The sequence below is a fragment of the Rhinopithecus roxellana genome, chromosome 8 (assembly GCF_007565055.1).
Source record: "Rhinopithecus roxellana isolate Shanxi Qingling chromosome 8, ASM756505v1, whole genome shotgun sequence".
NCBI lineage: Eukaryota > Metazoa > Chordata > Mammalia > Primates > Cercopithecidae > Rhinopithecus > Rhinopithecus roxellana.
In genome coordinates, this window is record NC_044556.1 from 26,999,821 (window position 1) to 27,026,790 (window position 26,970).

The 26,970-nt window shown below is 34.5% G+C and overlaps 1 protein-coding gene across 1 annotated transcript in view; it reads left to right on the top strand.

Annotated features, from left to right (window-relative positions):
- The window catches only part of SNX7 (sorting nexin 7), a 107,022-nt gene that overhangs the window by 27,875 nt on the left and 52,177 nt on the right, over positions 1-26,970 (top strand). Inside the window, exons 3-7 of the mRNA XM_010367730.2 lie at positions 4,899-5,009; positions 5,353-5,517; positions 8,714-8,912; positions 11,872-12,071; positions 14,661-14,747. Coding sequence (XP_010366032.1) covers positions 4,899-5,009; positions 5,353-5,517; positions 8,714-8,912; positions 11,872-12,071; positions 14,661-14,747 — 762 coding nt within the window. The remainder of the gene's footprint in view (positions 1-4,898; positions 5,010-5,352; positions 5,518-8,713; positions 8,913-11,871; positions 12,072-14,660; positions 14,748-26,970) is intronic.

Here is a 26,970-nt window from a genome sequence, read left to right on the forward strand (position 1 = left end):
CTTCCTCTGTTTTCTCATGCTATTCTATTGAACTCTTAAGAAATGTAAAACATTAGAGTCAATATGGCAAAACATCAAAAGCATATATTTAATCCAACTAAGCTGTTTTTTTAAATCGATAAAAATGAGATAATAGAGCTCACTTCTGTAGGGTTACAGTAGAATAAGGAATCAATGGAAACCCCACTTAGTAAAATGCCTAACACATGGTAAGTGTTCAGTAGTTGCCATCTACCTGTATGGGAATAGTTGCCATCTACCTGTAATTGCCATCTACCTGTATGGTAATAGATACTTACTTGTATTTATTCTCAGTGAGTTTGTGAGTTTCTCAAGGAAGGTAACTATATTTTAAGTTATCCGTAATTCCAAACACAAATCTTAGGACATAATAAGTAAACTATCTATTTTGTTAATGAATGAGTGAAGGAATTATCTTAGCTATATCAAGATGTGGTAGAGCAAGACAACATGGAGTTGAATCTTGATTTCTCACCTTCCTTGCTACGTGACTTGAACAATTTAACCTCTCTATATTAGTTTTCTTGTTTGTAAATAGGACAACAGTACTAACTTCATAAGGTCTTTATGAAAATTAAATGTTCATATAGACATACTGCTAGAATAGAGCCAAATTTCTCCTATTACTACTGTTATAATTATCTATTGTCATTATCCATTCTAGCAAATAATTTGTGAAACTGAATTATTTTTCCATCATTTGCATCTCTCAGAAAGACACTCCTTCTAAAGTCACCTTATGAGTTTAATTTAATTCATACTGTTCTTCTGAGTTCTCCTATTTACAACATACTTTAAATGGACTGGTCTTATAGTAGTAGTAATAATAATATTAAAGTGTATAAACTAGCAAACATTTACTGTGTGATTGCTTTGTGCCAGGTACTATTCTAACCAGTTGCTACATGTTAACTCATTTAGGCTCACGGTAATCCTCAAACATAGATACTATGATTTACCCCCATTTCATGCATGAGGACACTGAGGCTTAGTGGCTTGTTAAAGGTTACACAGCATAGTAATTAGCTGAGCTGAGATTTAAATCCAAACAGTTTACTTTCATAGTATACATTTTTTCTGTTATATTTTTGTGCATTTAGCTATGGATATGGTAAACTTTCAGTTTAACTATTATAAACTAACTTCCTTTGTTCTACTTCTCATTACTTTTACTATGTCATAATATATAGACTATATCTATATATATAGAAATATATATTACAGATATAAATATATAAATAGTACAGGTATATCATGTTATCAGATAGTCTTTTCTTATTCACTTATCGTTTACTTATTTATTCCAAAAGATTTTATTGAGTACCCCTTTTCTCCCAAGTATTGTGCTTATATATTAAGAATACATCAGTGATCAGGATAGGTCTGACAAAAGGAACTTTCTGCCTTCCTGGTGTTTTCACTCTGAGGAAGGGGTGTTTGTGTATGATGATATAAAATAATTCATTTTGTACTGTGTTAGTTTGTTCTCATGTTGCTAATAAAGACATACCCAGTACTGGATAATTTATAAAGGAGGAACATTTAATTGACTCACAGTTCCACATGGCTGGAACTGGGGGCTCACAATCATGGCAGAAAGCAAGGGGGAAGCAAGACACATCTTACATGGCAGCAGGCAAGAGAGAGCTTGTGCAGGGGAACCCCCATTTATGAAACCATCAGATATCATGAGACTTATTCACTACCATGAGAACAGTATGGGGGGAACTGCCCCTTTGATTCAGTTATCTTCACCTGGCCCCACCCTTGATGCATGGGGATTCTTACAATTCAAGATGAGATTTGGTTGGGGACACAGCCAAACCATATCATATACTAAGTTATTTCTTTATAGTTATAAATATTTTGAAGGAAAAATATTGGATATTATGAGCGTGGGATACACCATCTAATTTGGAGGTTGAAAGATGGCCTTCCTGGGAAAAATCTTAGTTTTATAAATATTTATATTCATGGACACTAAGGATTATAAGGGTAAATGAATATTCACACATGTAAACTGACAATCACCTATTTAGGAATACTTAAGAAGATCCCACTGTAAATGATTATATTAGGAAAACCACATTTCTGGCATCTGTTCTTTTTATGGGAAATTATCCTTTATTGTTTAGGTTAGCATATTTTAAGTGACTGTTCTAAAGAAGTATTTTCTCTTTTGGAGATCTAGAGATGTATGTTCTCTCAGTGCATATAAGAGTAAGAATGAAACGATTTAACAAGGTACTTTCCTTCCACTTCCTCTTTGTGAAAACAAACCTATAAATGCCTGTCATTGTACAGTTAGGAGTTAAGCTGTATTCTTGATTGGCTGAAATGACTATTAGGTTATATTTTCCCTCAAAAAAGGTTTTCTAAATTCTGGGTTTAGAATAACTGTTCACACTTGACCGAAGGTTGGTATTTTTGGAATAAATGTATTTGGGGGTAGAGATCACACGAGTTCATTAGTACTAAACTTCAAGTACCCAAGCTTTTATGGTCAAACATGAAAAACTGACCAGCATTTACAATGCTGCTTCCATAGCAAACTGTATTCTATGTTAGAAGCATTATTTGTACTCCAAATGCACTTTATACAATACATGATATTTCTAAGTTGGATATATGTCATCAAACCCAGTTATTTCTACAGTTTGGAAGCTTTTGTGCATCTTTTTCTTTTCTTTTCTTTTTTCAAGACAGAGTCTCGCTCTGTCACCCAGGGTAGAGTACAGTGGCATGATCTCGGTTCACTGCAACCTCTGCCTCCTGGGTTCAAGCGATTCTCCTGTCTCAGCCTCCTGAGTAGATGGGATTACAGGTGCACACCACCACACCTGGCTAATTTTTGTACTTTTAGTAGAGACGGGGTGTCACCATGTTGGTCAGGCTGGTCTTGAACTCCTGACCTCGTGATCTGCCCGCCTCAGCCTCCCAAAATGCTGGGATTCCAGGCATGAGCCACTGAGGCATCTTATAATGACCAAATTTGTTCTCTTTAGAGGGGACAATGATTCTAATCCTTGCTGTAGGGAAATTAGTCTTATTCCAAACTCTGCTGATAATGACTGTTTTCCTCATCATATTCCTACATTTGTATCTCTTATAACCCTTCAAGAGAAGAATGAAATCTTGCAATAGGAAGAAATACATTCTTTTCGTTACTTGCACTTATCCTCTGTTTTATTCTTCTATTGCACTACATTAGAGAATTCTTTTGAGTCAATGATAGAGTGATGAGGATAGACTGAACCAATTATTTGACTTGATTTTATATCTTCTTGCTGGAATTTATACTAGATTGTTTCATGTTTACTTAAAATGTTGGATATTCTTGAAGACATATACAGCTCAATCTTATTTTAACTGCTGGTTTGTTTGTTTTTTTTTTTTTTTTTGAGTACTTCATTGTTCGTTATGACAATGTATAGTCTTAGAAATTGGTAGTGGACCTGTACATATGTACCTGGTACAGGGAGGTGCTCAGTCATATTTTTTAATGAGTTACTCTAAACCATATTTTGACTGCATATGTATGTGTGTATGCGTGTCTGTTTGCATATGAACATACACACACCAACCAGCCTCTATTATTAAACTGCTGGTACTTGATTTAGTTTTCCTGTTTTTACCATTTCCATTTCATGTACCATGTTGCGTAATAGTTAAGATTTTGTAGTGTTTTGTGAACATTTAGTTTCTCAGATTTCTGCATTTCATTTGCTCCCACTTTTTCCTATTATAAAGGGAATGTTGTACCAAGATACGTTGTATGATATTCTGAACATTTGTTTTAAGAGAATAAACTTTGGAATGTATAGCTTTCATGGACCTTATTTTATGACAATAAAGATTGCATCTTATGACTTGTACTGTTTAATTTTACAATTGTGTACATCTGTGTGGGTGATTGATATTTCTGGTGAGTGTGAAATATATATGCAGTGTGTTATTCCATGTTTACTTCTGCAGGAAAATCTCAACCTAAATATTACTGCATGTAATTTTTAATATGCAAAAATTCAGTTAAATAAGGTATTGGTGTGAGTGACTGTTTTCTTATGAGAGGTGAGTATGCTTTAGATAACCCATATTTTTATCTTTGACTTGAGACTCAGGCAATAGAAATGAGGTTGATATTGTACCCATGTTGTTCTTGTCATATGTGTTGGCATGGATTTTTGGTTTGTTGAGAACAGATATTTTAATGTATTTGCTTAATTTTTAGGAGTTTAAGCATATAACCCAAAATAAAATTCTTTGAGAAATGACAGAAAGATTTTCTTTTCACATCAAATGTCTATTAATTACTTCTTTTAAAACAGTGGTAAAATCACTCTAAAATGTTAGAATTTTCATATACCAAAAGCAAATCCTAGCACAGCAATTCATTTGAGCAAATTCCAAGAAAACGTTTTTCTCAGTTACATTCAGGTTATTTTCCAAATTGCAAAAATAGGACTTTCCTCAAATTCTGAATTCTAATCATCTTGAGAAAAGAAATATATTTGAAACCTAAATTCAGAACACGCTTGTTAGCAAGAAAGTCATGCCAAAGATAATAGTAGTTCAAATCTTGTGGAAGGCAGATGGTTGTTGTAAGACAGATTTTTCAGTTTGGATTTTAAATTTAAGTATGATATTTGCTTTCTTTCTGGAAATACCAGAAAGTTTGCTTTGTTTCATCTGCTACATGAATAGATGACAAAAAAAAAAAAAAAAAAAAAAAAAATTACAGGCTGACAAACACTGAATAATTAGGATTTGTTAATTTTTCTTAGAGACCCATTTATTTCACAGTGTCTAAAATAACATTAGGCAAATATATTCTATCTTATATTGGATGTGCTGTTATTTTCTCCTACTTTCTTCAGACATCTCGTGGGGAATTTGACTCCAGTGAATTTGAAGTTAGGAGACGGTATCAAGATTTCCTTTGGTTGAAGGGGAAACTGGAAGAAGCACACCCCACTCTGATTATTCCAGTAAGTTTGCAAAAATTTTTTTTCATAGAATAGCTACCAGTTTTCTAGTGAGTCTTTTTGAATGCCTAAAACCTAATTTCAGACCTTAAATTCACTGTGATTCATTTATCTTAGGAATAACATGTATTTCTAAATGTTTCAATCTATGTACACTTTCAAAAAAACTCTTCATAGTGTGTTATGATTTCTCATTTTTGGTTCTAACATTGTGAATTTTTAAAAATTTATTTTTTTAAGAAATGATCAGATGTTCAACTAGTCTTCCAAAAAGGGAAAGCATAAAATTCCTTATAAACCTATGGCAAATAATACTCGAATACCTTTTTTATTTTTTTTGCCTTAGCCATTGCCAGAAAAGTTTATAGTAAAAGGAATGGTGGAACGCTTTAATGATGACTTCATTGAGACACGCAGGAAGGCTTTACATAAATTTTTGAACCGAATTGCTGATCATCCAACTTTAACATTTAATGAAGACTTCAAAATTTTTCTCACTGCACAAGCTTGGGTAAATGATTTTTATTTATACTCATATAATCTTTGGGTGTCTGTATCTATAGTAGATTGTCTTCTTCCTCTTGTTTACCTTTACAAATCATGCAGTGGTGTACTTGAATTGAGATGGAATTTTTCAGAAACACTGGAGAGTTATCCTTCAGGTATAACCCTGTGTCAAATCTATGTATAAATATTACAGAAATCTTGTATCTTCATATATATATATATACACACACACACTCTCTCTTTCTCTGTCTCTCTCTCTTTAATGTTTTAATGTCAGGGTGCTTCTTGCATAAATAGCAAGTACTGAACAGCTATAAATATATTTCTTTTATTGACACTATAGTTGACCCTTGAACAACATGGCAGTTAGGGAAGCCAACCCCTTATGAAGTTGAACATCCATGTGTAACTTTTAATTCCCCAGAAACTTTACTAGCAGCCTCCTGCTGATTGGAAGCCTTAATTATAACATAAACAGTTGGTTAACACATATTTATATCTTTTGTGTATTATATACTGTATTTTTTGCAATAAAGTAACCTAGAGAAAAGAAAATGTTATTTAAGAAAATCCTAAGGAAGAGAAAATACACTAACAGTATTCTACTGTATTTATTGATGCCATCAGTTTATGTTGTCTGTTCACCAGATGAATTGTCAGTCTGAAATGGAGGGCAATGACAGTGGCAGACCTCAATCTATGGTACTTAGCAAGCAATTCAACTTTTTTTGTAATGCCACGACTTTTCTCTGCTTCTTGGGAACATTTCCAGCATCACTAGTGGCACTTCATATCGGTCCCATGGTATTATTTCAGGTTTATAGTATTGCCCTAAACACAATAAAAAATACATGGGAACCACAAGAGGTCACTTTTAACTGCTATACCCAATTTACTGGAGAGATGAACTATTCACACGGAGATGATCAGCGTCATACGGCGTTTTAAGCGGATATTCGCAACACTTGAGCTAGCCACAGATAGCAACAGGAGGGCTACAAAAATAGTACAGTAGTACAGTGTGTACTGTAGTTAATTTTAATCGGTTTTGATTTAATACTGCATCTTTATGTTTGTTTACGTTTCTCTTAACTGCAAATGGTGGCATGTGAGTCAAAACATGTGCATACGTTTTGATAAATGTCAACTTTTTATAATTGATTTATATACATTTTAGGGTAGTAAATGATAGACTAATATCTACATATATTTTGTGCATTCATGACATACCTTTCTCTCCGGTTTTTCTACATTTCTAGACTATGTGGTTTGTGAGTTGTTTTTAATTGTCGCAAATCTCCAAAAAATTTTCCAATATATTTATTGAAAAAAGTCCACATGTGTGGACCTGCTCAGGTCACACCTGTGTTGTTCAAGGGTCTACTTTATTTTGAGTAATAATGGATCAAGGCTTTTTAAGTTAGGATAAAAGTCCTTATTAAATGGGTAGATGGATGAATTGAGATAGATGGATGGATGGATGGATGGATGGATGGATGGATGGATGGATGGCCGGATGGATGGACAGATAATATAATCTCCTTACTTTTCCTTTAATTATCTAAGTGGGGGAATGCCTAATTTCTAATACAGAAACCTTACCCATTCTACTTGTTTTTTCTTTTATTCTATAAAGCTATAACTCTGCAAGAAAGATACCACATAGGACAAAGAGTCAATATTAAACAGTTACTGACAAATGTTGAGTTTTATATCTCTCAGTTGTTGCCATTGGTGGAAGCTAAAAAGTGGTTCATTTCAATCTTGACAGATAGTCCTGCTCTATGGAAGCCCTTTGTGACTTTTGTGAAATGAATATGTGGCCTGACTTCAGAACTTAGAAGCTGTTAGAAATATTCTCTACAGTCAACAGTTTCAGTAACAGCTTGCCAGTTGTGACGTGAGCTGTCTCTGATAATGTTTACTCTATCAAATGAGGCTGTAGCACTCTTGGATGGATGTGTTGCCTGGTCAAGGATGGCATCTGTTATTATTGGCACAAAAAAAATCACACTGAATTGGAAATAAACAAGTTTACTTTGTATGTATTATTTTCTGTAAGATATTCAGGAATGAAAACCTGGAAGAAGATAGACAATGTGTTATTTAATATTTGGGTAAATAATATATAATATTTTTATCTGTAGATTAGGTAGTCAGCAGTATTTCATTTGATCCCAAGCTTGTGTTTCAACAAGGGCCATAACCATTATTGGAATCCCTTGTCCTTTCTTTTGTTTTTATTTGTTCTTTTATCTTATGCCATACTTCTCAAAGGATATGTTTGTGTGTAATATATTCTTTTATAGGATTTCTTCTATCTGTTTTTCAAGTCTATAGTTGTTCCTCCTAGGTTAAGTATGAAATAACTAGTTACATTTCTTATTAAAAATTTTCTCTGCAGACAACCAGCCAGTGAAGGCAGTGTCACAGTTTACCCACTTCATTTGGTTGAAGTGCTATAGTCAGGTAGTATCTATTTACCAACTATCCTAATGACTTTAAGTGGGCAGAGCAAGTTGGTGCTTAATAATGAAGCCTCTGGAATCAGACTTCCAGGATTCCGGTTCTTGCTCTATCCCTTAATTGCTCTGGGATCTTGAGCAAGTTACTTAACTTTCCTGTGCCTCTGTTTTCTTCTCTAAAATGGGGAAAATAATAAAACCTACCTCATAGGTTTATGGTAAATTACACATATTACAATGTCAGTATAGTGCCCAGAATGTATTAAGCTCTAAATAAATGTTAGCTACTATTACATCTAAAGAATTAATGAAGTTTTCCAATTTTATTTTTCAGAGTATAAGTTAGGCCCTGAGAAATCTTATCTCAATCATTTTCTATTAAATTCCTGTTATAAAATATAGATGGTATGTCATATTATCCTTGTCTTCTCTAGTATCTCACTGAGCACTATTCTGTCTGTTAAACTCTGTTCTTTTAAAGATTTTTGGTCTGAGGAACAACTGTATACCTGTTTTACATGAGTACTGTGAAAGGGAATATTATCGAGGAGGCTGCCACTTAGAGGGGACACTGTACCTTAATAAAGCTCATCTGCTTCAAGCTAACATTAAAAAGATTGATGCCTATGAAACCATTTTATCTTAATTTTATTCTCCTAATTAGGTTTTTTTTTGTATTGAGTCTCGGAATATTGAGATGTGTTTCACTAGAAATATTTTGGTTTTTGTTTCTAGGAACTCTCTTCTCACAAGAAGCAAGGTCCTGGATTGCTAAGCAGGATGGGGCAAACAGTCAGAGCTGTTGCATCCTCAATGAGAGGAGTTAAAAACCGCCCAGAGGAGTTCATGGAAATGAATAACTTTATTGAACTGTTTAGCCAGAAAATAAATTTGATAGATAAAATATCTCAGAGAATTTATAAGGAAGAAAGGGGTAAGTAGAATTACTGAAATGTGTTTTCAAAGTTGTTCAGTTTCTGATGAATCTTCACATTTGTTGGTGTAGTATAGCAACATTCAGTTAGAATGTCAGCTTCAAAGTGTGGCTTATTCCAGCCATGTTATGGACATTTGTGATTCCTAAATGATTTCAAAGGTAGTTATGGCCAGTCTCCATTTTCGCTTTTATCAATCACTAGCTGCTCTACTTCCCATTCATAGATAATAGTGGTAAAGTAAGCCCTGAGTTTAAGACTGTGGATGTAGTTTTATGAAGTTTGTATTCAACAAGGCACAGAGCTTAGAATCAAAGAAGTGATGTTTCAGGAAATAGGGTTTTCACATTTTCTGGTAATTATTTTTTTCTGGAGGGAACAGATATTCTGTATTATACTGTCTACGTATTGGAAAATCTGCCTCTTTTCCTGTTTTCTTTTTTTTTTTTTTTTAGTTTACAAGTCAGAATTCATGATGAATTTTTTCTAATTCTAGTCACGTGAATTTTTCACTAATTTTCTAATTGCATTTACCTACATTAAAAAACAGATAACTGAGTCAGCAAATAATTTCCTAGTATAATTTGTTATTAGAGATGAGGAACTACATAAAGACAAACAAAAGTCCCTAAGTTGATGGCTTATTTGTTAATTGACTTCTACTTAACTGTACTGCCCATCAGGATAAGCTGGGAAATATTTTATTTCTAGTATTCGGACAGTGTTTAATCATAATAAGCACTCAATTAAAATTTGTTCAATGATTGGAAAAACACAAATGAACATAAGATTTGGAATGGTGTAGGAAAATGTGCTTTATTAAGAATTGATTGGTTTTAAAAAGAGATACAGAAAAAAATTATAACTGAATGTACTTTGCCCCTTTTCTACCTTTTTTATTCATGCATTGACACCTGATGAGATTACTGTAGTGACTGAATATAGTATAATAATTTGTTTTAAACCTCCTTGGTTTGCCCTTACATTTATTGTTTGTCTTTTTTTTTTAACCTGAAGAGGTGAATTATTTTAACTAGGTTCTGTGATTCCAGTTCTATTACATAGATTCTGGCTGCATAGTTAGGTGGTATGGCAATTCAAAGAGATCTCTGGAAACTATTGGTAGTTAAGAGCTTTATAAGCTAACAATGAGTATCAAAGAGTAATTAAGATGGTACCTGTTAAGCTCACAGTCTAGTTGGGAAATATGTATATTAATAGACAAATTACAGTGCAGTTAACTAAATGCTTACATACAGATGTGATTTGAGTGGTATGTAAGTGCAGTTTAGAATTTTAGGGCAGCTTTGTGTATAAACATAAATATTGTTCAGGTTTAATGACAGAGATTGACATACATTGAGAAATTTGAGATTTCTCAATTGACTCAATTGAAAAAAGAAAGTGGAAAATTTTCTTTTCTAGAAATTAGTTCAGTATGGTCATTATTTACCATAAAGACAGGCCTAGGATCAGGAAGGTGGAGTTTGGGAGGACTATAGAGGTGATTAAATGTTCATTAGGTAACAACTAGTATCTCCATTGTTTTTAAATTTCATATTTTTAAACTTTTTATTTAATACAAACTTTTAAAGTTTTAATAGCTTAGAGAAATATGACAGATATCAGCAAATCCTAATTAGTTGTAAGATGGTTGAATATAGATAATTTAATTGTATTTATATGGATAGTGAACAAAAAATGCTCACTGCTTATACATTTTCTACACAAAAAGCTATACATTACTGAAAATTAAGTGTGAAAGTAAAAATGTTACGTTGTAAAGATATTCACATTTTAAAATGAAATCCAAATTTTTGAATATATAGCGTATCAAACACTGAATGGTCTTTGGTTACTCGTGTATGCATTCTTTCATTGATATGAAAATATTTATTGAACTCATTACACATAAGGGTTTGAGATAGCAAAATAATAAGACTCAGTCCCTGTTTTAAGGAGTATGTGGCCAAGAGCATTTGAGTTATAAGACATCGATAATACAGTGGGATAATGCTTTAATAGAAGTATAAAATTATGATAGGTATGATGGGCTCATTGAGGGCCAAAGCATCTATGAATCCTTTGGAACAGAATCAGGGATTTATTTGAACTGAAATTTAAAGGAGTAGAAGTAGTTTGTCAGGTGATAGAAATGGAGGACAAGGCAGAGGGACAGGTGCAAATGTTTTTGTAAAGAGAAATCATGGGATATTCATGAATGAACAAGCAATTTGACTTGAGTTAAAATCTTTGGCAGAGAATTTCACATTGGACCTGGAGAAGCAGACAGTGAGGACTAATGATAAAGGTTTAATTTAACTAATTCTAATTTAACTACAAAGAGTCAGTGTTTCTCTACTGTGACAAAAATAGAGGGAGAATAGTTAGGAGACCCTTGGAGCGGTACAGATTAGAGGTGCTGATGGTGGTGGAAGTGAAGATAAGTACATAGGTAGGTAGATGGATAGTTTAAGATCTAGAAATTTTGGAATTGGTGATTGACTGGCTCTGTGTAAGTATGTTTCTAGGATAACCTCCCAATTTTTTGCTTAGATTTATGGATAGTAGTTACCACTAAGTAGAATATGTAGTCAGAAGAAGGGGAGAAAGAAGATGATAATTTTTTTTTCAGGGCGTGTTGCCTATGAGGCACTCAAATACAGTTGTATGGTAAGGCAGATTTGATGGTCATATAATTTATTTTTCAAGTCAAGACATTTTTGACAATGAAAAGGAATGTTGTTATTGATTACACTTGGACAGTAGTCATTCAAAGACTGACCTGGGCAAACTGGTGGCCGGTTGATTTAATGAAGGATGATATCCATTTTCTTATGTTCTTGTGTAAGAATATATGCACTGTAAGAGAAATAAGGCCCTTTCTTACTATCTAAGATACAAGTACTTTGAAAACTTTTGTATATTGAAAAGCTTATTAAGTCTCTTTTTTTAAAGAATATTTTGATGAAATGAAAGAATATGGCCCCATTCATATTCTGTGGTCAGCGTCAGAAGAGGATCTGGTTGATACTCTAAAGGATGTTGCCAGCTGCATTGACAGATGCTGTAAGGCCACTGAAAAGCGGATGTCTGGACTCTCAGAGGCCCTGCTTCCTGTTGTACATGAGTACGTGCTTTATAGTGAAATGTTAATGGTAAGAACACGTAATTCGAATTTTACCTCCGTCCCTTAACCTGATTATAAGCTCTGTAAAGGCGACTATATTTCTTTTCTTTAAAACTACTATCTTTTTGTCCTAGCAGGTTGTTTTGCATGTAGATGTTCAATAAATAATTTGTTCACTGTGTGCCTGAATAGATGAAGGAAAGAATCCTTTGTTAAAAAGCAGGAATACTCAATACTCAATAGCAACACCAACAATTTATCAGATTATACATAGACAGGAAGCATCCTCAATCAAAATTTACGTAGGGAATATGATTAGTTTTTCCAAACCTTTTGAAATTTTACTTTAAAATTTTTTAGTGCTTTGGGGATTTCTTTTCATGAAAGAACTGCTCTCCTGCTTCTAGGTACATTTGATTTAGCAATATATTTAGTACCATTATGTAGAAAGTACTTGAGTCGGATATTGATGTTCTGCCTTCTGGTTGCTTTTAAAAGAAATCTTTCAAGTTAAAATGTTTTTCTTTCACTACTTGAAAAGGCTTTTATTCCTCTTGTATCAAGGTTTTGCATTTTACTTCCTCAGTTCAAGTTAAGGTTTCCAGATATTTGGAATTTAGCAATGCTATCTGCAAAGCTAATGTTTTTCATCCAGTGTTTTTCTGTGCCTACAATACTTTGCACAAGCAAATTGGCACCCTCAGGTCTCCGGTGTTTTAGGATGGTGATGAGGGAAGAAGTCAGCTCGCATTCAGATATAGCTCTTTTTTTCTATTCTTTATAATTGGAACCATGGTTTATTTGGACATGTACCCTTGATTTCTAGGAATTTCTTTCAATTTTTTTCTTTTTAAAAAACTTTTCATTGTTTTGGTCTGAAAAGCTCACTTCGTCTTTCAGCCTGAGATCTGCCTCTCTCTTGTCGATCATGTTTAGGTTTCCTTTGACAGAGTCATTAAATATTGCACGGACATTTCAGGCTTTGGCTGTGCTTTACTTTATTGGAGTCCTCCTGTAAACAAAGCTTCTTGCTTCCCAAAGGCCTTCGATGTTTCACTGTTGTTGATTCTCTTGCCTCTCTCTATCCATTTCCTTGGCTACATCCTTTGGTTTCACTTCATTGTTGGTCACCCCCTTGTGTGAATCTTCAAGAAGATCTGATTTGTATGTTCTGCTCCATTAATTAGTGTTTTCTCTTATATTATATCAAGATGGAAATTAGGTAATTGAAGTATTAAATTGTTAAGGGTATGGGAAAATTATAATATAATTATTTTATAGGTCCTTGTTTGATTGAATTAATTTTTAGACTCCTAGGGTATAATAAATAGTACTTATATTGCATTTCTTGTCCTGTTTGATATTGGAACATTCTCTTCAATTTGAGCTAAAATAATGAAAAATAATCCTCCCATAAAAATGATTAATTTCATGTAATTTTCACCAGTTGTCCTCTGAAGCAACCTTTTACTTAAAATGTATTTGTGCATATGAAAACCAGTACTTCATCTTTCTTGAAACAGACCTTATTAAATAAATAGGACTGAGTTAGAGAGTGAGTCATTTGGGTCAAAGAAAGGAGGGCTTTCTTGACATTAATGGCAATTAAACATTGAGGTAAATATAAAGGAATTTATGATATTAGTTGAGTTTTCTATGGACTTCTTTGCAACTAGGAAAAATGTTAGTTTCCTTTGTGTGTGTGTGTGTGTGTGTGTGTGTGTTTTAAAGAGACGTCTGTTTAACAGGGTGTTTAACCTGTTTAACGTCTGTTTAACAGGCTCTGTTGCACAGGCTGGAGTGCAGAGGCATGATCATAGCTCACTACAGCCTGGAACTCCTGGGCTCAAGTCTAAGTTACATGTCTCGGAAGAAATGTGAATCACTTAAAGACATTGTAAAAATTCAGCAAAAATGAAAGATGTAGATGAATTCTGCACTTAAATTTCTTCACATGGGTGCTTTAAGTTTAAAAACTCTGAAACATGAAATCAAAAAAAAAGATAAAAACTCCTATCAGTCAAAGAGGAGGCTATGATTTCTCATCAAAAGCTTGGCTAACTAATGAATATTTTATATTTTGAGCAAAAATAAAATGCTTAGGATATGAATGCATAATTCAGTTTTCTGATTTCCCAGCATAATTTCCTGTTTTATTATTTATCCCTTTGGAGTCAGGTAAGAAGGTTGCCACAGAGTGTAGATATTTCCAGATTATGGTCCATGTGACATCCCACCTGCAACTAGTTTATGCTGTAGTATATATTTCCAGTGCCTCTACTATTTTTTGTTTGTTTTGCTCTTTACTATTTTTGAAGAATTGTACATGCCTAGAGTATTCCATCAAATGTAGTGCATATATACAATGCTTAAATGGGTAAAATATGCATTAGGAAAACTAATTGAAACATTTATAGGAAAAAACCCTCTTAAATACTTGCTTTCAATTTAGTATTTAGAGATTAAAAAAAAAAAACACACTTTTAAAATGTATTATATCCCCAAATGACTGATGGCTTGAGGAAGAGATGCTATTTATTTTCTGAAATACATATTTTTGCTATAGGAAAGATTATTAAAACTAAGTACATACTATTCTGTGTGTTTTAATGTAAAGGGTGTTATGAAAAGAAGAGACCAAATACAAGCAGAACTGGATTCCAAAGTTGAAGCTTTGACCTATAAAAAGACAGATACTGATCTGGTAAGTTTTTAAGTTTCTTGATACAATCGTATAGAATTCATTGTCTAAAATCTGTATTAGCAATGTCCTTACATAATTGTTTCTTACATGATTGTTTCTAAGCATTCAGCAAATTATAGTAAAATTTCTTCCTAAAATCTGTTATACATTGGATACCATGTGAGTCTGCAAGCTTAATTAACAATGATGATTTTCTGCCTTTCTGACTTATGTCTCATCTCATACTATTAGGAAAGTATAATTTTTTAAAAAGGAGATAATGTATTGGAAGAAAGTATGAAAGGCAATGCTAGCATTATTCCAGGCTAGTAAGTACTCAGTAAATAAATCTACTTTTTTCTAGTTTTTTGAGATTTTTATATAAAATACATTAATGTTCCTCTATACTTTTTTTCTGAGTATTGTTAAACTCTTTGTGAAAGTGAATATTTTTGTGTTTGCAAGTTTAATCTTTACCTTAAGATATTTTATTATGGAAATTTTCAAACAAAATGAGATCTAATAATATGAGCTCTCATATATTCATAACTGGGCTTCATTAATTCTCAACATTTTGCTCAACTTTTTTTATTGTCTCTCCTCATGTTTAAATTTTTACTGAAGTATTCTAAAGCAAATTCTAGATATAGATTATTTTACCCATGGTAGTTTTATATTTATATTTTAGTATCTTTGCATTTTCAGAGTAATACTGTCAGGTTGGAATAATTATTCTCATTTTAAAAGTGAGAAGACACTTGAAAGGTAGAGTAATTTGCCCAAGTTTATATATAGGTCTTGAAATGCAGAATAGGATTGGAGGTGATGACGTCTCTTGTCTGCCTCAGACAGTGCTGCCTGTCAAAAAAGCAGGTATAGAAGTGGGAAAAGTGGACTTTTAATCTAATGAACTTCTACTGTTTGCATTATGAAATATTTTTTAAATTTTCCTTTACATTTAAGGATTTAGGTTGTTATTGAATACAATATTGAGTGCACTTACATCAGGTGAGTTGGGGAGTCCTTGAAACGTCCCTGTAAATCTGTACTATTGCTGCCTCCTCAGCCCTGACCTGGTCAAGGACTCTACATCCCCCCTCCCTGCTTTAATAGTCTCCCTAACTTTAATCACTTCCTAACATATGACTTCCTAATTAGTTTTCTTTATATATTTTTCTCTCTCCCTTTCCATAACTGAAACACCCTAAGGGCCGATTTTTTTTTTTCGTGTGTTCACTGGAGTGTTCGCAGACCCTTGTGCACTGCCTGGCACATCGTAGTCACTCAATAAATATGTAGTGAAGGAATGAGTGGAAACCATAGTGACTACTCTGATTTGTGCAAGCATATTGAAGGCTTGAAGCATGAAGTCTCTACAAAATCAGACTGTGCAATTATTTCATTATTTAATTAATATTGTGAAAACCAGTAAAAGATGAGTACAAATACAAAGGGTCCTTGTGTCTGTGAAGTCCAACTTGCATGTCTGTATGCAACTTAGAATTATTATACTATGAATTATTCTCACGTTTCTTGACTATGTATATTAACTGACATTCTATTCTCTCCAGTGGAATGTGAGTGGGGAGTGGTGGGCTGCTGTGGACAGAGTAGGGGAAAGGAATCTGTGAGAGAGAATAACAGAAAATGTAGAACTAGAGGAAATAGTGCTCAAAGGAAAAATCATCTTTATGATTTAGACAGAACCCCAGATTAACCTTTTCCATTTAATAAGAAACAATAGACTCCTAACGCTCTCAATATATATAGTTAAGAAACATATATATACACATATGTATATATAAAATACATATATGTACATATATACATATATTTCTTAACTATATATAGAGAGAGTTAAGAGTCAACTAGAATTGACTGAAAGGCTGTACGTGTGTATAGAAATTGTAATTGCATCTTCTGAATTTTAGAATTTGTTTTTAGGTGTTAAGTAACTAAGGATATTGAAGTTAGTGGTTAGACAAAATTTTGCTCTTGATGAAATACTAGGAACAGTAGAGTATTTTAAAGTTTCAGGAGAATAATAGCATGGCTGAAAAACCAAGCATATGTTAAGAATGGCCTATATTCGTGTTTTAAAATGAAAGGAAGATTAGTTGGGATTGTTCCAACCACAAAAGCACAAGGAAGAAAATAGCTTGGGTCCAAATATGGCTGGGATTTCCCAACTCAGTTAAAAAAAAACACACACACATTTGTTTTTCCACTGGGCTTACAAATATTTTGTCTTTTGCTGTATACGAATATTTTTGATATTTTATTATAACTTAATCATCAGTATATATTTATGATTTCACTTGGGTGTGTATGTCATGTCTACTCTAAAGTGTTTAATACCCATGTAGCTGCTACATTGTAAGACTGGAAAAATTTGAAACTTTAATTATCTGCATTATATTCTGTAAGATACTTTCAGTTGATTAAGTTTGAAAACAGACACATTTAACAGAGACATTGCAGATATTTTTTTGTTTATCATCAAAACAAATTTTTCCTAAAATTTATGCGGACTGATTTAATGATTTGTGAATGGAACTGTTTATATTTTCAAATAATTAATTTGTTTATAGGCCTTCTCACTTTTAAAATCCCTATGTCTTATGATGGTATCTTCGGGAGGAATCTACCAGAGTTACTCTAAAAATGAACCGGCCTTGATTGGTCACAGAAAGACTGAAAGGAAGTTGCTTAGAAATATGCAGGATAGGGTCACCATGGCAACGTGCCCTTGTGAGGTCCTTCTAAGGAGCCGTCCTTTGCAGTCACCATGGCGACCCTGGCAGAGAACTGAATATAGCAATCTGCCTGGTTGTTTACCATGGCAACTCAGACAGGGCCATTTTGGAGACAACCCTGGGGCCATTTCTATGGAGACATTGGGGCAGCCTTCAGAGACTCCATCAAAGTCACCTTTGGGTGGGATGCTATGTGCAAACCTAGCAAAGCAACTGATAATAAAAAGGTCAGTGAAATGAAGCTCTAGTAAGAAACGCAAAGGTTAGAGGAGTTATAGTTATTGGGTAGAAAGATTGCAGTTATATAACATTCCAGAGGACATTTGACTGTATCAGGTGACCTTCGTGTGGGTTTTGTGGCATGCAAATACAAGGGTTCTGGTCTTTTTACCTTGCCTGTAATCCTGCATTTGCTATAAATGAACAATAATGGCATTACAGTTACTTTTTCTTATCACACAGATATATCCACAAAAGGTATGTGTTTTTCTACAAACTAAAATAATATCTGACAGAGAGTCCTTGATACATTACATGGTTAGTTGCAAAGTGGCTCCTTCTCAGAGTTTGTAGTTTGTAGTTCTTATCTCACAGCCATAAAATTAATGGTTTCAAGATTACCTAAGTCAGTAAAGACATTCGGAATATTCATTTGAAGGTCAGTTTGGCGGTTCATGTAGAGTTTTGTTGTCTAAGCTTTGGAATTGGATAAATCAAACATCAAATCCTTGCTCACCTGTTTATCACTTGTTTATTAAATTTTGTGACCCAGGACAAGTTTTCTAACTTCTTTTAGCCTCATTTTATCATGTATGGGTTGAGGACATTATTTGTACCTTTCTAATAAGCTTGTTTAAGGATTGAATTATATAATGCAAATACATTGCTTGGAGCATAGTAAGCACTCAGTAGTTGTTAGCTGTTGTCATTTTAATGACAGTATAGAGGTAATATTTGAGATTGGTCCTTATAAAATGGCTATGGAGTTATTCATTGTAAAGCACAAGGAATATTTCAGGTAGAATGGATATTATGAAAAGCTTTAGAAGCTCAAAAAGCATGCTAACTTGATTAAACCAGATTGGTGTGTGGAGGGGAGGGTACAGTGAGGAAGAGGGGATGTGACTTAAAGGTGGACTATAGTCAGGTAAAAAGGAGACCTTATCTATCAGGTTGAGAAATATGTACTTTATCCTTTGCTCAGTATGGATCCAGTGGGAACCTGAATTGAAGAGGTGGCAGTGGAGTTGCAGAGAAGAGTTAATATGAGAAAGAGGTAGGCAGAAGATAGAAGCCACATCACTTAAATAATGAAGGGCAGCCAATGTTTCAAGTTATTAATAACTAACATTTCTAACTTGCAGCAGGGCAGATCGTGGCTCTCTACACTGAGCTACAGAATAAGAAGTGAAGAAGAAATTTGGAGATGTGCAACTTTACATATTTATAAGATGATATTTAAGGTAGAGGTATTCAACAAAAACTTTTCAGCAAAATTAATTATTTACCATATGAACGTCACTGTTTCCAGCACTGGGGAAAGAAACCAGGTCCTCATGAGGCTTATGTTCTAGTAGGTTAAAAAAAAAAAGAGTAAATAATTAAAATTTGTAATATATTGTTGTATAGTGATAAGTGTGGAGACAGAGTGTTGAGGAGCAGTGCAATTTAGAATTAGGTGTCAGTAAAATATTCACCAAGGAGGTAATGTGTGAGTAATATGTATACCTGGGGGAAGAGCCTTTCAGGCAGAGGGGACAGTACATGCACAATGAAAGTATGCTTGTACATTCCAGAAAAAGCAAGAAGGCCAGTGTTGCAGAAATGGAGTGAGCAAGTAGAAGAGTTGTGGGAAATGAAGTCAGAGAAGAAACCAGGGGTTAGACCATATAGAGCTTTATAAGGTTTATATATCTCAGTGAGAGAGGAAAATAGTTGAACAAAGGAGTAACATAATCATATTTAAGTTATAAGATGATTGTTGTGCTTGGAGAGAGCACAAGATGATGTACATGTGGTATGTGCATGGGGTGGAGGAAAGCCAGAGCTGGAGAGTAGCTCTTAAAATATTCCCAGTGAGACATAATAGCTTGGACCAGAGCAGAAGTGATGTTAAAGGGTCAGAAGCTGAGTATATTTCATAGGAAGAGCTATTTGCTATTTGGTGGGCTGTGGATTGTGAGCCAATAAGGAGAGGCAAGGATGATTCTGAGGTTTTAGACGGAGCAACTGGAAGGTAATAGTTGGCATTAATTGAGATGAGGAGACTTTGGAAACAACAGGTTTAATGGGGAAGATAAGTTTCTCAGATTTGGAAAGGTAAAGTTGATTTGCCTATTAGTCACCCAGTGGAGCTATTGGGTACGGAGATACATGTAAAAATTCATAGGTTCAGCTGAAGATACATATTTGGAAGTTATTAGCAAATAGATGGTATTAAAGCTATGAGATTTGTCAAGGTCTTTGAAGTGTGAGAAAAGAGAGAAGAAAGAAGTCCAGTCAGAGCCTTGGCATATTTCAGCATTAAGAGATTAATATTAATGGAAGAATCAGAAGTTTTGGCTGATGAGGAGAAGGAAAAGAATTTGATGCAGCTTTGTCTGGTGATAGATCATTGCACCAGTAAGATTAACTAAACAGATCTGATTAGGGTCATCCAACTTTTTAAACAATTTCTCCAATTATGAGGCATTTCAAAAAACAATTTTATATATGATTATAATATTTCAAGAGTAATTGAGTTGCATTATGTGCTCCAATGAAGAAGATATTCAATGTAATAGTGTCCTGTGAAAGTCATAATTTTTGACTGGGATGATAAAGGTATAATAATGACTGAGATTATGAGGAAACTCAGATGTTTGGAGAAACTTGTGGGTTTTGCCATTTTGTTATAAGTTTTCAGAGTCAGAGCTTCTGTTTGAAAATGCTTATTCACTTCACTGCTTAACTGTAAAATAAATAAGGTTCATCTGTGCTGCTAAATAATACTGCATATCTATTTTATTTTTATTTCTGAATGGATGATTTATAGTTTTTCACTCAAAGCAGCATTCAAATATAAATGAATATGAATACATTTGACATTTAGCAATATGTGCATAGAATTGGAAAGTTGGATCTAGATATAATGCCATAGCTGTTTAGCAGTATATTTATGTGAGCAAAGAAATACATTTTCATAAGATCATCATAGTCTGGAATTTTGCACAGCCACATTCAGTAGATATAAACATATACCAGATTATTCAGGCTGGTTCTTATTCAGTATGACATGCTATTTTTGGCTGGTGTTTTACTCTCATCCTTAAATAGAGGTTATTAATTTTCAGATGATCTTGGTAGTGTACTAAATGCTGCACAGAGCAAGATTGCCTTCTCTCTAATTCTAGGAAGCTTTAAAGAAATAAGTTTGGCATAGTAAGCCTTTCTTGTGATCGAGGTGAAGGTTGCTTCTTCCTTTTCTTAAGTATTTTCTGGCTCACTTCTCTCCTGAACTTTTTACAAGTTATTCCTTTCTATATGCCTCATTTCCTAACATAACCTATTTTCTACTCTGCTTCTTTTTGTGTGTTTGCAGTTATGTGTCTGTCTTTCATGCACAGATACACATGCATCCACACATGCATACACAGCAGTAAAGAACATGACAATGTCCAGTGGGATGAGAAGAGGCTTTTTTCTTGCATATTTCCTTTTATCAGTTTATCCTAAAAGGCACCTGGCTGACATTTCCTCAAAACTTATTGGTCAGAATTGTGAAAACTCAGATCAAACCAGTCACATGGAGTGTGAATGTGACCATCAGAGTTTACTTATCAGCTACAATACACACCCTGTTACAGATACCTGAAAAAAACTTTGGCCTTTCCAGAAAGTAATGTGGAGAGTAGAGGATGGATTCTGGGTAGAACACTAATAAATATTGGCCACAGACAGTGCAGCAGGGTAGTGGGTTTGCACACACACAGCTGGCTGGGAATTTGGAATGGTGCTTGAGTGATACTGTAATCAAGAAGGCCCTCAGCAGCCAGCTTCTCCCAGAAGAAAGTACAAAGGAGTGCCTAGAATTCCTCTCCCTCTATGTCTTCTCAGGCAGCCCTTTCATTCAGGGCTTCATTGGCTTGAGTGGTAGGTACATAAGCAAAACTGTGTTCTCCTAAACTTGTAAAGGATAATAGTGAATATTTGATTAAATTGCAAAAATCACCATATCTGCCTTATGAATAAGAGTCTGTTGAGCCTGAGATCTCTGGTTGGAATTTTACCATACTGGATTTTTCTCTCTGTCATTTATTTTTGTGCCCCTGGCACTTCTCAACAGAGCAGTCTCTGTCAAGAATTTAATGTAAGGTCTTAATCCCAGTTGCAGAGTTGTGTATAATTTAAAGCACAGCATTTTGTGGCAGAGGCCATTTACTGCCTTTGTAATTCTGGGCCAAGTTACTTAACATTCTCCATACTTTAGTTTCCTCAACTATGAGAGATGTGGGTAATACCTTCCGTAAAGTGTTGTTAAATGAGCATATTGAAACCTTAGCCCAGTGCCTAACTAGGATTAGATTGTAAATATTTCTATAAACAATGTTAAAGGAACTTTCTTTGAAGTATATATTAGTTTTATTCTTCTAGATCAAAATTTGGAAAGTGTTAACTGCAGTCCTGCTTGTGAGACCTCCACAGTGTTAAAATAAGAAAAAAGAAAAAGCGAGGCAGCAATTAGCTTTAGCTGTGTAGTGACCACTCCCACTTGCCCTACCTGGTTGCTCTAGGCAGTTGCATAGATACTTTAAATTGTATCTGAATTCATGCAGACTATTCAGAGGTTGTGCTTTGGACTCCTATGGAATTATTTTAACTCAACACACTCGGTGTTGTACCATTGATGTATCAGAAGGACATTTTAAGGAGAACCATAAATCTATTTATGATAAACATCAACAGCACTGACTATTTTATATTTTTCTTTTATGAGACTACATGAGAAAGCTTTTGTTTACAGCACCAGCAATACGGTTGCATTTCTCCTGAGTAGCTAGTGTGTTTTCAGCTTATACACATCTTGGGTTTTATACCTGATCTTATCCCATTTATCTCACTTTTTACATTAGTTACTAAACTATTGAGAGCCCCAGTTCTGATCCACTTCTGTCTGGCAAGTATGTCTTGTGTGTGTCAAACTCTCACCCTTAACCTTACCTTGTTTTTTTCCTTACTCTCATGTTCTCATTGCATGAATGTCTTTACTTTCTGTCTTTAAACTTGTAGAGTACAATTGTGGATGCTCTCTTATATGGAATATGGAATCTAATAAGGAATAAATTAGAAACAAATTAATAAGAACTAGAGGTAAAGTATTCCAAATCTTTTTAAAGACCACACATTTCTTACAACATATTTTGACCACCCTGCCCAAGTGTGTTTTTAGTCATTTCTTTTGAAATTCATCAACAGCAGCATGTCTGTCATGAACACAAACCTGAACACTGAATGACTCATGTAATCATTACCCAGAAAACTTGTCAAGAGATATTAGAGAGTGAGGTGGAAAATACTGTACTATTTTCAAAATTTTACCAGTGAAATTTGCTTAGGGAAGTAACTGCATATTAAGGGCTGCTAATTTGAAAGTAGAACATATAAATGTACAGTCTTGATGAATAGGCCTGTGTATGTTTGCGGTGGGTGAGGGTGAAAGGGGAGAAGAAGAAAGAAGACAAAGACTGTGGAGAAAGAGAGGCAGTGTAACAGTGTTGCAGATAATTTCTAAAGAAAGACTAAGCTCTTGTGTCTTTCTCTAGGAAGATTTTTTTTTCTGTTGCCTTAACTGCAACAGAAAAAGTAACAGATGGACAAGTAAAAGGGGTAGTTTAAAATTCCAGTCATTTCTTCTCAGGGTTTTAAGAAATTCTACTTACGGTGTCCTTTGGATTTGTGGTGTGTTTTATGGGGTTTGCCTGCCATAGATAGAAAGTTTAAATAGCTTTCCTATATAGAAACTCAAAACAGATTCAATTACTTCTTAATTTAGACTTTTTGTTAATAAGAAATATGTCCTAAGGATCTGTCTTATATATCTCTTTCACTCCTGGCCCTGCCTGGGCACGTAATAAATATTTCATAATGCTTAGAGCAGTAACCCACTGGGAATTAGAAGCCAGGAGAGGGCTTTGATTCACTTTTATTTAATGTGTGACCTTAATCAGACATTAATTATTCTTTATCCATTGACATGCAGAAATTGTGCTTAAAGAATTTTTTTTGAAGATGAATTAGCATTTATAAATCTAGGACTTGTGTTAGTAAAAATTTTGTTAAGTTATAGTATGAATATGTAAAATATTAGATAATACATCATGGTTTTATAAAACATTTAAAGTATAAATAATAATAATAATAATTGTTATTATAAAACATTTAAGTATAAATAATAATAATAATCTGTCATCCAGGCTGGAGGGCAGTGGTACGATCTTGGCTCACTGCATCCTCCGTCTCCCGGGTTCAAGCGATTCTCCTACCTCAGCCTCCCAAGTAGTGGGGATTACAGGCATGTGCCACCAGGCCCAGCTGATTTTTGTATTTTTAGTAGAGACAGCGTTTTGCTGTGTTGGCCAGGTGGAATCTCAAACTCCTGACCTCAAGTGATCCACCTGCCTTGACCTCCCAAAGTGCTGGGATTACAGGCCTGGCCTAAAGTATAAATAATTTAGTACTAAAAATCAAAAATTGTATTTCCACAAAATAGAGAACCAGTAGTTTTCCTCTAGCACATTTGAATATCATTAAATTAAATGCATTTTGATTTATTACAGGCATAGCTTGGAGATATTGTGTTCAGTTTCAGACTGCCACAATAAAGCAAGACACAAGAAATTTTTGGTTTCCCAGTGGATATAAAAGTTATGTTTGCACTATACTGTAGTCTATTAAATGTGGAATAGCATTATGTGTAAAAAATGTTCATAACTTAGTTAAAATTATGTCATTGTTAAAAATGCTAATGGTCATATGAGCCTTCAGAGAGCTGTAATCTTTTTGCTGGTGGAGCGTCTTGCCTCTATGTTGATGGCTGCTGACTGATCACGTGGTGGTGGATGAAGATTTGGGTGGCTATGGCAATTTCTTAAAATATGAGAACGAGGAAGTTTGCTGCATATATTCATTTTCCTTTCACAGTGAATTCCCCGTAGCATGCGATGTTGTTTGATAGCATTTTACCCACAGTAGAACTCTTTTTGAAATTGGAGCCAATCCTTTCAAAACTTGCCACTGCTGTATCCAAGTTTACATAATATTCTGAATTCTTTATTGTCATCTTAAGAATACTCACAGCATCTTCACCAGGAGTAGATCCCGCCTCAAGAAATCACTTCCTTTGCTCATCCATAAGAAGCAACTTCTCATCTGTTCGAATTCTGTCATGAAATTGTAGCAGTTCAGTCATCTCTTCAGGCTCTACTTCTAATTACAGTTCTCTACTATTTCTGCCACACCTGTAGTTACTTCCTCCACTGAATTCTTGAACCCTTTGCTCAAAGTCATCTTTAAGAGTTGGAATCAACTTCTTCCAAATTCCTATAAATGTTAATATTTTGATCTGTTCCCATGAATCACAAATATTATTCATGGAATCTAGAATGGTATATTCTTTCCAGAAGATGTTCAGTTTACTCAGTTCCATCAGGGGAATCACTATCTATGGCAGCTACAGCCTTACAAAATGTATTTCTTAAATAATAAGACTCTAAAGTCCAAATGATTCATTGACCCATGGACTATGGAAGTTAACATTAGCTGGCATGAAGTCAGTGATAATTCCCTTGTACATTTCCATCAGAGTTCTTCGGTCACCAAGTACATTGTCAATAAACAGTAATATTTTGAAAGGAATCTTTTTTCCTGAGCAGTAGATCTCAAGAGTGGGCTTAAAATATTCAGTAAACCATACTATTAACAGATAACACTATCATCCAGGCTTTGTTATTTCAGGTATAGAGCACAGGCAGAGTAGATTTAGAGTAATTATTAAGGGCCCTAGGATTATCAGAATGGTAAATGGGCATTGGCTTCAACTTAAAATCACCAACTACATTAGCTTCTAATGAGAGTCAGGCTGTCCTTTGAAGCTAGGTATTGACTTTTCTTCTGTCGCTATGAAAGTCTTAGATAGCATCTTCTTCCAATATAAAACTTTTGTTGGCTGGGCACAGTGGCTCACACCTGTAATCCTAGCACTTTGGGAGGCCCGAGGCGGGCGCATCACTTGAGGTTGGGAGTTCGAGACGAGCCTGACCAACATGGAGAAACCCCATCTATACTACAAATACAAAATTAGCCAGACATAGTGGTGCATGCCTGTAATGCCAGCTACCTGGGAGGCTAAGGCAGGAGAATTGCTTAAACCTAGGAGGTGGAGGTTGCAGTGAGATGAGATAGTGCCATTGCACTCCAGTCTGGGCAACAAGAGCGAAAGTCTGTCTCAGGGGAAAAAAAAAGAAAAACTTGTCTACGTTGAAACTCTGTTGTTTATAATGTAGCCATCCTTGTCAATGATCATAGTTAGGTCTTCTGGATAACTTGTTATAACTTCTACATCAGCAGTTGTTGCTTCATCTTGCGTTTTTATGTTATGTTACGGAGACAGCTTCTTTCCTTAAACCTTAAAGCTAGTGAACCAACCTCTGCTAGCTTCAAACATTTCCTCTCCAGCTTCCTCACCTCTTCCAGCCTTCGTAAAATTGAAGAGTTAGGGCATTGCTCTGGATTAGGCTTTGGCTTAAGGGAATGCTATGGCTGGTTTGATCTTCTATTCAGACCACTAAAACCTTCTCCATGTCAGCGATAAGGCTTTTTTTTTTTTTTTTTTTTTTTTTTTTTTTTGCTTTCTTATAATTCATATGTTTACTGGAATAGCATTTTTAATTTCTTCCAAGAACTTTTTCTTTGCATTCAGAATTTGTCTAACTGTTCTATGCAAGAGGCCTAGCTTGCAGCCAATCTCAGCTTTCGAAATGCCTTCCTCACTCAGTTTAATCATTTCTAGCTTATGATTGAAAGTAAGAGACGCTCAATTCTTTCTTTCACTTAAACACATAAAAGCCATTGTAGGGTTATTAATTGGACATATTTCAATATTATTGTCTCTCAGGGAATAGGAAGGAGAGGAATAGAGGCAGGAGAATAGTCAGTGGTACAGTCAGAACATACACATTTATGGATTAGATTCACTACTTTATATGGACACATTTCCCCCCTTTCCAAATTACAGTGGTAACATCAAAGACTACTTATCACAGATCACCATCACAGATATGATAATAATGAAAAAGTTTGAAGTATTGTAAGAATTACCAAAATGTGACACAGACACATGAAGTAAGCACATGTTGTTGGAAAAACGATGCTGGTAGGCTTAAGCTTCAATTTGTTAAAAAAAAAAACAAAAGCAATATCTGCAAAGCGTGGTAAAGTGCAGTACAATAAAA